This window comes from Arachis stenosperma, chromosome 3 (assembly GCF_014773155.1).
Source record: "Arachis stenosperma cultivar V10309 chromosome 3, arast.V10309.gnm1.PFL2, whole genome shotgun sequence".
Taxonomy (NCBI): domain Eukaryota; kingdom Viridiplantae; phylum Streptophyta; class Magnoliopsida; order Fabales; family Fabaceae; genus Arachis; species Arachis stenosperma.
The window spans coordinates 131,026,512-131,038,209 of record NC_080379.1 but is presented as its reverse complement, the minus strand read 5'-3'; the positions used below and the strand labels follow the sequence as shown (position 1 = coordinate 131,038,209).

Genomic DNA, 11,698 nt, shown 5'->3' with positions numbered 1-11,698 from the left:
ATCTGTAAGAAATATTTTAAAAAAAATCTAACTCAATCCATTATTCGTGGTTTGAATTTAGAAATGGTTCATATTTTGGCCTAAAAATATAGTCAAATTTAAAATAATCAAAATTCATCGAAAATACTTTTAAAAGTACTCATAACTTTTAAAAATTGTAAGAATAAGTATATAAATTTTTTATTTATCAAATATAAAATAAAATGCAGTTCTCTAAAAATTTTTATCAAACTAAATTTAATTTAGTTAAACTTAATTAATAAAAATATCTGACATTTAGTATTATTCTTGAATTTATATTAATTGAATAAATTCAATTGTATTGATTAGGCAAACCTTCCGTGAATCTCATCCGGGTAATTCATTCATGTTTGATCTTTAATATGTAAAAGGTTTGTTTTATCAACATGGGTTCATTAACAAAGCAACTATCAATTGAACCTTTTGTGTCTCATTAATTATTATACGAAGGATAAATATTATTTTAGTTTTTAATATAGGTTAAATTTTAATTTAATTTTTAATATTTTTTATTTTAAAAAATTTTAAAGAAATTTAATGTTATCCTAATTATTAAATTTAATACGAATGCTTAATAAATTAACTGATGTGGATGTTATTATTAAGTCATATTCTTTTTTATATAATAGAAAAATATAATTAAAACTTTTCTATAATATTTTTTTTGACATCTTTTTGTAAAAAAATTTTTAAATTTTATCAATTAATTATCAATATTCTAAAATTAAAGAAATAATTTTTACGTTAGTGATAATTCATGTGTTGATTTTATTTACAGAAATAAAATATTATTAGCTATTTAATATGTTAATTATTTATGTTAAATTAAAAAATAAAACAACATAAATTTATTTAAAATTTTTAAAAATTAAAATTAATGTTTAAATTTTTTAAAACTAAAATAAAATATTTAAAATTTTATGGATCAAATTAAAATTTAATCAATGTATGAGAGACTGAAATAATAATTTACCGCAATATAATTATCTTCCCATACCCCCGCGGGGGATACAGTAGTGTCTTATTTATTTATTTGTTACCGCTTTGTATTCAAACTTTTATTTGTCTCTTTATCCTCTATCACACATACAGTGGTATGTGTCTTGATCTGAACCGTTGATTGGACAATGTATTGTCACCGTTAGCAGATCGCGGCCGTAAATTCACATCTGGTCTCACATGGGGGCAAACGTCGCCCTATTATTATAAAGACTAAAGAACCTTTTGGACTGATGTTGAAATATCCAATTGTAATTTAATTTGTTGCAAGTCAATCCATCCAACTGCGATTGGTGAATTATACACATGAATGAAATACTAATTTACTGTTAGAAGTTTAAGAAATATTCTAAAGTATACTATAAATATAATGGGATTAAACTTGTATTTAATTAGAAAAGTGGGTATCTATTTAGTGCCAACAATGTGTAATCATATCAAATGTTGCTTTTAGGGGTAAGCATTATGCTGTCTTCACTCTCTTTTTCCCTTTTGTTTGCTTGGACCATGATTGGATTAACTAATGTATATAGTTTTTCCCTTTTCAACTCATTGTATATTGAATCCATATTTCTATCAAAATTTCCTATGTCTTTTCATCCCTTCATCATTATCATGTCCGAATAACTTTGCACAAAATCAACCCCGTTATGTTTACAGAATGAGTTCACTTGCTTTTTCTTAACCTATGATGTCCCCGCATCTGTATGATATGATTTTTGATTATTACTCCTTCTGATACCAAGAAGCAAGTATCCAAGTTTTCTTCATTTGTTTTTCTTACTAATAAAAGAAAAAAAATAATATTTGCCTCCATAACCCACTATATGTTATATATTAATTGAAGTATCATAAGAAAGGATCAAATAGATACTAGTAATCCAAAGATGAAATAATAATTATAATAAAATAACTGATGAAATATGCACATCAACTACGCAAATTTCCAAATATAATACTATACCACTATATATATGATGACCAATCTGAAGTGCTCTGATCAGCCATTAATAGAAGCAGAACGTGCACGAGCTAGAGGGTGCAATATATATATATATAGCAACATAGGTGGCAGTGAAAAACTAAACGATAAATGAATTATTTTTTTATTTGTGTAATTATAATTCTTTTAATGAGTAATATTACTCAATTTTTTAAATTATTTTAAATTCTAAATTCTAAATCATAAATATTTAATTTTAACTCCTAAAAACTTAAATATTAAAATTAACTAATGTTGATTAACTAAAATTTAGTTCCTATAATTTTTTTCTCTTATTATAGGATATAATATTTAAATTGAGAAATATTAAATAAACAAGCTATTTTTGTAATCATGTCTAACAAAAAATGATTAAAGGTATTTTTTCAATTAAGTTATTCACATGTTGAACTTTAATTCCAACATCTTCTCTACTTCCTTCTAACTTAATATTACTGGTAAAAATGAGTGTAAATAAGAAGTATACTTAACCCAATAATAAGATGGACAAATACATAAATGAATGGTCACACACATGGAGGCAAGTACAAAAACAAAAACAAAAACAGCACGTTTTGGTATCAACACTCGCATCTTAAATCAAACCTTCCCTTCCATTTAAGTACCCACAACACCACCAACACACTCACACACACATTAATTTAAACTCAAACAAAAAGGTAAAAAGGAAACAAAGAAAGAAGTTTAATAAACAAGAAAGAATGTGAATCCAAATGCCCAAACGATACTGGCTATTGTATTCTGCAGATTTAACAGTTGTATAAAAATGTGGAGCCTACTGCCATTCCAGTATTCCACCATACCCAACTCAGATCCATTCCTCTTTCTTCTCTTCTCACTCTCAGACTCCATTTTCTCACTCTTTCAGCACTCACCAATAAAGATAAGAATTACACAACTGCAACCGTAGCCAAATACATCACATTCACACCATAAAGATAAACGCTTGTATTTCTTTTTAATTTATATGAGCGTGGTTATCAAAAAACAGCTACAGTTCTGCACCCCCAGAAGGAGTTGTTCTCTCCACAGCTGAAAAAGGTTGGCACTTTATGCCATTCATTGATTCTCCCCCTTTTTTTTTTCGTTTCAAGTTTCTGTTTTTCTGAAATGGGTGTCTCCCATGATTTCTCACTTCATTGGTCAATGCTTTTGTGTCATTGAAATGTCTCCATTTGGTAATAATGTGTCTCTGTCTCTCTGTGTTTGTGTGTGTGCATTTTCAAGTAATGTTTGTTTTTCTTACTTTGCTATTGGTAATTCATTTGCTTTGGTTTTAGTTCGTGATTGTCACTGTTAAAAGTGCTCCTGAATTTGAGTGGTTGGTCATTTTTTGAACTCTGTCATTTGTTCAGAGAAACGAGATTGGGTTGGTTGGAGGCAAATACAGTGAATCTACACCAGTGTATCAGCTTCACGGATTCGTAAGTGTTCAGATCTGAACCACAATACATTATTCCTAATATAATTTTTTTATCTTATTCTTCTCCCTAAGTTCCTTGCTTCTAAATTTGGTTGGTGAATTTTGCTTATAATAACCGAGTTGAAAGACTTTTTTCTCTGATTTTTTGGAACAACAGTAGATACTTTATTTCTTTACCTTGTGTATTCAGTATCAAAATGTTTCTGTAAAGTTAATATTCCGTATAAGTTGACTCTGTTGCTACCTACCAGTGGTAATTGCTGTTTATGAATTGACAAAATTGAAATTCCCCTTCTTCAATTCTTCTTTTTTTTTTTTTAAAGCACTCTTGTGTGTGTGGAAATTTTGAGATCTACAGAAGTATAAGTTTAGATGATGGTGGCACTGTTTACTTTTTCTTAAAAGACTTAGTTGAGTTGGCTTTTCCTTCTTTCACTTTGTTGGTTCACAGTACTTACTTTAAGTGCCATAAACATACAATGTAGAACTTTCAGTTTGATCCCTTCTGCCATATTTTTATAGTTTAGAGTACATTTTGTGAATTTTTACAATGAAATTATCTCAATTTTCACAGGTATTGTTTATTTGAATTCCTTTCAAAATTGTGGATGCATGGGATTTGATACTTCCACAGCTGCTGCTGGAAAAAGTACCATCTCCAACTATGGATATTCAAGAAGAGAGTTCTACGTTTGGACCTTTGGTGGCGATGAGTTCAAGGAACATGTCATCATCATCTTCAGCATTTTTCTCAGCAAACCAATCACCCTTCTTCTCTCCAAGAACATCATCATGCCATTTATCAGAGTCTGTAAGGCCTGAAGCTTCAAGTGACAGAATTCATGCAGATGCAGCTCTCCCTAGCACCAGTGCAGCAATCCCAGAACTGAAGTCTCTTGCTAATATTAGAAGTAACTTCTCTGATGTGTCTGTGTCTGTATCTGCATCTCCGGCTGGTTGTAATTCAGGTGATTTACAGAAACTTGATCGTATATCTTCCTCGGTCGGAATCTCTAGTAGCTATGATGATAGTTATTCTGGATCAAAAGAGAAAGGAAGAAAGAAAGGAAAAAACCAAAGAACATCATCAACTCCAGGATCCAGATCAATTTCTTCTTACAGACTAAAGAGTTGTGATGTCTTTATAGGATTACATGGTCGAAAACCTCCTCTAATAAGATTTGCCAATTGGCTTCGTGCGGAGTTAGAGACTCAAGGCATCAGTTGCCTTGTATCGGATAGGGCTCGATGCAAGGACTCTTGCAAGCTTGGAATTGCTGAGAGAGCAATGAGCATTGCTTCTTTCGGGGTAGTAATTATAACAAGGAAGTCTTTCAAAAATCCATACAGCATTGAGGAGTTGCAATTTTTTTCCAGCAAGAAGAATTTGGTGCCAATATACTTTGATTTGGGTCCAGCTGATTGCCTTGTTAGGGATATAATCGAAAAGAGGGGTGAGCTGTGGGAAAAACATGGAGGGGAGCTTTGGCTTTCATATGGAGGGTTGGAGCAGGAGTGGAGAGATGCTGTTCATGGCCTTTCTCGGGTTGAAGAATGGAAATTAGAAGCTCAGGATGGAAACTGGAGAGATTGCATACTAAGCACAGTCACATCCTTCGCAATGAGGTTAGGCCGGAGAAGTGTTGCGGAGCATTTGACAAAATGGAGACAGAAAGTGAAAGAAGAGGAGTTCCCTTTGACCCGAAACGAGAACTTTATTGGTAGGAAGAAAGAGCTTTCTCAATTGGAGTTCATGCTCTTTGGTGATGTTACAGGAGATTCACAGCAAGACTACATTGAACTGAAAGCAAGAGCCAAGAGAAAGCATTTGACAATTGGTAGGGGCAGGAGTTATGTTTTAGATGAAAGGTTGAGGGAAAAGCAAAATATGGAGGTAAAAGAACCAGTTCTCTGGAAGGAGTCAGAAAAGGAGATTGAAATGCATAGTACTGAATTTTCTCATAGGCACTACCGTCCGAGGGTCAAACGCGGTGGAAAGTTTGGTAGGAGGAAAAGAGAAATGAAGGTTGTGTATGGGAAAGGTATCGCTTGTGTTTCAGGAGAATCAGGAATTGGAAAAACAGAGCTGATTCTTGAGTTTGCTTACAGATTTCACCAGAGATACAAGATGGTTCTATGGCTTGGAGGGGAGAGCAGGTATATAAGGCAGAACTATCTAAACCTCAGGTCGTTTTTAGAAGCCGACGTGGGAGCTAACAATAGTTTGGAGAAAACCAAGATAACTGGATTTGAAGAGCAGGAAGAGAGTGCTATTTCTAGAGTACGGAAGGAGCTGATGCGAAACGTTCCATATCTTGTTATCATTGATAACTTGGAGAGTGAAAAAGATTGGTGGGATCACAAACTTGTGATGGATCTTCTCCCTCGTTTCGGTGGAGAGACTCATGTGATAATATCAACAAGCCTTCCCGGAATCATGAACTTGGAACCTCTGAAACTTTCATACTTATCAGGAGTGGAAGCAATGTCTCTAATGCAAGGGAATGGCAAGGACTATCCGGTTGCAGAGGTGGATGCGCTGAGAGTTATCGAGGAGAAAGTCGGAAGGCTAACTTTAGGCCTCGCTATTGTCAGCGGAGTTCTGTCCGAGTTACCTATAACCCCAAGCAGGCTCTTAGACACCATAAACAGAATTCCCTTGAAGGACATGTCACAGTCATTAAGGCACAACAGTTTCCTTCTGCAGCTCCTCGATGTTTGTTTCTCAATATTCGATCATGCAGATGGCCCCAGGAGCTTGGCAACCAGAATGGTGCTGGTAAGTGGATGGTTTGCGCCCGCTGCAATTCCGGTTTCCTTATTGGCACATACTGCTCAGAATCTACCAGAAAAGCAAAAGGGAACATGTTCTTGGAGAAAATTACTGCAATCCTTAACATGTGGATTTGCCTCCTCACACACCAAAAAATCCGAAATAGAAGCATCTACTCTGTTGCTAAGATTCAACCTTGCAAGGAGTAGTACCAAAGAAGGATATGTCCAATTCAATGAGCTCATAAGGCAATATGCGCGAAAAAGGGAACTTACTGGAGCTCCAGAAGCAATGGTTCAAGCTGTTATTAGTCAAGGATCAATATCTCAAGATCTAGAGCATTTATGGGCTGCATGTTTTCTAATATTTGGATTTGGCCATACTCCTCCGGTCGTTGAGCTCGAGGTGTCTGAGCTCTTATATCTTGTGAAGAAAGTGGTTCTGCCACTTGCAATTCAGACTTTCATTACATACTCTAGGTGCACGGCTGCAATCGAGCTTCTGCAGCTTTGCACCATGGCTTTGGAAGGTGCAGACCAGGCATTTGTCACGCCGGTTGACAAATGGCTGGACAAATCGCTGTGCTGGAGATCGATCCAGACGAAAGCTCAGTTGAATCCATGCCTTTGGCAAGAGCTGGCTCTGTGTAGAGCAACTGTGCTTGAAACGAGGGCGAAGCTAATGCTAAGAGGTGCGCAGTTTGACATAGGGGATGATCTAATCAGGAAGGCTGTTTTTATTAGGACTTCAATTTGTGGTGAAGATCATCCGGATACCATTTCGGCACGCGAAACGTTAAGCAAACTCACCAGACTAATTTCAAATGTTCAAATTCATGCTTCAGCTTAGATATTATTGCATGCTGTAAGGATACTCTAGAACTATAGAAAAGATTTATAAATAAAATAGAAGATTCTGTATACTAGTTAATCAAACTTTCTACAGCATTTTGTACAAGTCTAATGAGATGTGCATTCCATTTTAGTATGGATCTCCTTCGTCACTTGCCTTCTCTACTTTTCTTCACATTTGGCCATGACGGGATTAAAAGAATTAATACAATACTTTACCCTCACACAGTATCGAACTACGGACTTTCTGTTTACAAAACTAATTTTGTACTACTGAGCTATAAGGGTTAATACATTATATTTATTTTATTTTTTATTTAATACAAACTTTTGAATATTCTAGTACCATCAGTTTTGCTTTGCCACAGAAAGTTTACCGAGTATCAGTATATGGGAGGATGAAAATGGAAAGGGATAGGATCGTTTCGATATAAAGAAATGTTATATGTATTATTTTATGTATATTGTTTATTTATTTTTTATTCATATGATTGATTAGAAATAATAAAAAATAGCTATATATTTAATCATATCTAAAAAAAACAGATATATATTTAATAATAAAAAATATTTTATTATTATATGTGAATATACTTTTTCCTGAGTCTACCTTATGGATGATCTCTCCTAACTAAAGTGGCAGAAAATATGATAAGTGGATTAAATTAAACAATGATATACCGCGTCATTCATGTATAACAACAAGAAGAAGAAACTTGGGGAGAGAGGGGCACGAAGGGAAAATAGAAGAGACGAAGAGAAAGAGAAGAAGAAAAGTGAAAGAGGTAGGGAAAATTTTAAACGTATAAGGTACAACTAATTTTTCAAATTTTAAAATAAGGAGGTTTTTAAAAATATGGATGCGGACGAGAATCTAATACTTCATCACTTGCTACAGTGTACAGTGATATATGCATATATGTCTTCAATTATTGAAATCATTTTAAAAATATTTTTTTTTTTAGCATCTTATATTGTTCTAAAGAATGAAACAAAATAAATAATGTTGATTTTAATGATTTCTCTTGATCCGTTAGCTATAACCTAGTCAAGTTATACATATAAATCGAAATTTGAGTAAAACAAAATAAACACATGCCAAGTCAAAAGGAATGAACTTCCTTTTTTAACGAATTTTTCCGCACAGAATCAAATACAATTCAGAAGCAGTTACCACAAAATCAAGTCGATATACTCAACGATTAGACAGATACGAATAATCACCTATAATACAACAAGTTTAAATTAAAAAAAAAAACCTAAAAAGGAAAAAAGTATGCTATTCACTCTGAATATTCTCTCTATCATCTTATACTTATTCTAACTTTAGCGTTGGAGTGCCTTTACAGGTACCCACCGCTGCCGTTCTAGAGAAGCTGACGTATACTTCATCCAGTCCAAGGAAAGGCGAGCCCAGACATCAAGCAGGGTGAGCTATACCTTGGGACCGGCTGTTTACATAGGAACATTTGGCATCCACTGTGGGGCCCGAGTTTATTTAACCCCACTATTATTTTTTCTGTTTGATTACTTACCCTCTTTTGCAAGACGTAACCTATGGTGGGCGAACCAAGCAAACCCCTCCTCCCCCCACTCAAGCTGAACTATTAGCCATCAAATAATCCCTGCGAGCAGAAAATCAAAAAATGGCCGATCTATTACGTCAAAAGTAAAACAACCAAAGTAATGGAGGAGAGTACAAGAACACTGAGAACAAAGATGATCAAAACAAGCACTCGTCAGAAGCCAAGCCTATAATAACAACCTCCACGAAGCCAACGGTGAAAAGGACCAATCCTTTTTTAAAAGACATCATGAAATTCTAGATGCCCAAATACTTCACCTTACCAACGACAATAAAACCTTATGAAGGAATTGGCGATCCCAACATACATGTTACCAAATTTTACACAATGATGTTCATGAACGGTGCATCCGATCAAATACCCTGTCGCATGTTCCCTACATTTTTAGATAGTGCTGCATTGATCTGGTTTTCTAATTTTCCTGTAGGTTCTATATCAAGTTTTAATGAGCTAGCCAATCTCTTCATCAATAATTTTTCCACATCAAAGATCTATGTGCATGACTCCGGCTACCTTAGCACTATAAAACAAGGACAGAATGAAAACCTTAAAGACTACATGACGAGGTTTGCGAAGCCAACCACGAAGATACCTAACCTCAACCCTAAAGTCTACTTACATGTCTTGAAAAGTGGGCTCTGCCCTGGAAAATGGAAAATTGCAGAAAATAATAGTTGTGACGAAACCAAAGACATTGGCCAAATTCTGAGAAAAGACAACAATCCAGATCGAAATAGAAGAGTTTCGACAAATCCAGAAAGTAGAGAGGCCCAACCCTAGCAGATAGGAGGAAAAGCGAAAAACAGAGACATACCAAGCCAATGATATGTGAACAAGTCTAAATTTTGCACTTTTCATCAAAAGTATGGACACATCACAGATAACTTCATTATAGCGAAAGACCTACTCGAAAAGCTAGCTCACCAATGTTTGTTAGACAAATACATTGACAACCGAGGACACCGAAAAAATGCAGAAGACCTCGGGCCCAAATCAAATGACAATCATAGAGACAAAGAAAAAAAGATAGACAAAAACCCAAACCTACCTCATAGAATTATTAATTGTATTTCTGACAGTTTCGCAGGTGAATGATGTAGCAACTCGGCCAGAAAGAGGTCCTATAGGGCCATGATGTCAGTCACCAACTCTAAACCGACTATACCACCAACATGGATGTCCCAGACGTCCTATTAAATCCTTCAAACTACAAACAATGAACAAAATTCTGGACGACCCTATAGTTATACCACTTCATGTCAGCGAGCCATTGGTGAAGAAAGCCCTTATAGACCCAGGCAGCAGCGACGACATATTGCTTTATTCTACATACCAAAAAATGAAGCTGAGTGATAAAACTCTGCTACCATCTACTGGGGAACTGGTATGTTTTTCAGGTGAGTGTGTTTCAATCCGAGGTTATATATGGTAACAAACAACATTAGGCAATTATCCTAATTGTAAAACTTTAGATATTTAATACCAGGTCGTGGACTGAAAAGTCCATATAATATCATTTTAGATAGACCTTTTTAAAATGTTTTTCATACTATTGTCTCCACTATATACTTGTGTCTTGTGTGTCAAGTTTTCTTTACAGGATAACAAAGTCGTAACCATTCACGCTGACTAGAAGGAGGCCAAGACGACCAGCAGTGTGTACAAGCAGTTTATAAATAGGAGAGTCTGCTTGCTTTGGCAGACCTGGATCCTCGGACAAACTAGCAAGCCTAACCTATGCTTACCGACACGTTAACGAAAATACAATTGACAACCGATGAAGACAAACACACCTATATTGGGTATGCTTTAAAAGCACAAGAAAAGGAACACCTTATTACATTACTACAGTAAAACACCGACCTATTTGTCTGGACCGCGGCAGACATGCCCAGCATTGACCCAAATGTCATCTACCACAAACTTGCCATTAACCCAACAATCTGACCTATAGCTCAAAAGAAACGCTACCATGGTATAGACAAGAGAGAAGCTTTCTTATAAAAAAAAAAACCCAGAAACTACTCAATGATGGGTTCATAAGGAACTCAGATTCACTAGCTGGCTAGCAAATATGGTCATGGTTAAAAAACACAATGATAAGTAAAGGATGTGTATGGACTACACCGATTTTAACAAGCCATGCCCACAAGACGCATATCACCACATACTGGATTTTAATTACAAGCATGGCTCTCCTCTTCGCATCCCACTGCTTCCTAGGCCCAACTTATGCAATCTAGTAGCCCATCCACAAACAAATTTTCTGTTCATCTGATCGGCCCAGCTGACATCATCACCTCATTTAACCTACTAAAATTATTTCCAAATACAATTTGCTTAACCCACTGCTTAATCTCCTAACTACAACTTCCTGACCAACTGCAACTTCTGTCACACTGCACATTTTGTTCGTCTCTTGTCTGACTCGAAAGACGCATAATAACCCCACTCCAAAGGGTTATCATTGCTGCGTTTAGCAAAGATTGTATATCTACTTGACACGTCTATTTCTACAAATGAAATTTTTTTTTCTACATGGTAGAGTTAGCTTATCTTCAAACCAAAATACAATACAATCCACCTCTGAAAATTTGGCATCAACACGTGATCGTTCGAAAAATTTGAAATTAAACAAATTTTATTTTTTAGAAATCCCAAAAATATCAAAAAATTTCACGTGGGCAATGATTATACGAAAATTCTAATATAGATCGATCGATTCCTAAACTTTCTCATTTTTTATTTACATGAGATGACTACATACTACAAACATTTTTCCAAATTTATTAAAGGACCAAATATGTAGCGGCTAATTGGCTCCATTTTAATAATCAAAGAAAGAATTGATATTTATTTATTATTTAGTTTGCTTGTATTTTCATGTGATTATATGTAATATTTATTTATTTAAATAATAAAAAGTACCTAGGAAAAAATATTTCAACCACATCTTGGGCTACTGTATTTTAAAGGTAGATTTTATATTAACATTTAATTTGAATATATTATAGACGAAAAAGATTCCAGTAAAAAAAACGA

General features: G+C 34.7%; 1 protein-coding gene across 2 annotated transcripts; it reads left to right on the top strand.

Moving 5' to 3' along the window:
• The first annotated feature begins 2,675 nt into the window (after nt 1–2,675).
• Nucleotides 2,676–7,266, top strand: LOC130967791 (uncharacterized). 2 transcript variants are annotated; one of them, XM_057892804.1, is made up of 3 exons: nt 2,676–3,064; nt 3,379–3,447; nt 4,081–7,266. In XM_057892804.1, the coding sequence occupies exon 3, from the start codon at nt 4,111–4,113 to the stop codon at nt 7,066–7,068; it is 2,958 nt and encodes a 985-aa protein (XP_057748787.1). In that variant the 5' UTR covers nt 2,676–3,064; nt 3,379–3,447; nt 4,081–4,110; the 3' UTR covers nt 7,069–7,266. The 2 variants fall into 2 exon arrangements, with proteins under 2 accessions (XP_057748787.1, XP_057748786.1); XM_057892803.1 differs by having other exon boundaries at nt 4,021–7,266.
• Nucleotides 7,267–11,698: the final 4,432 nt, after the last annotated feature.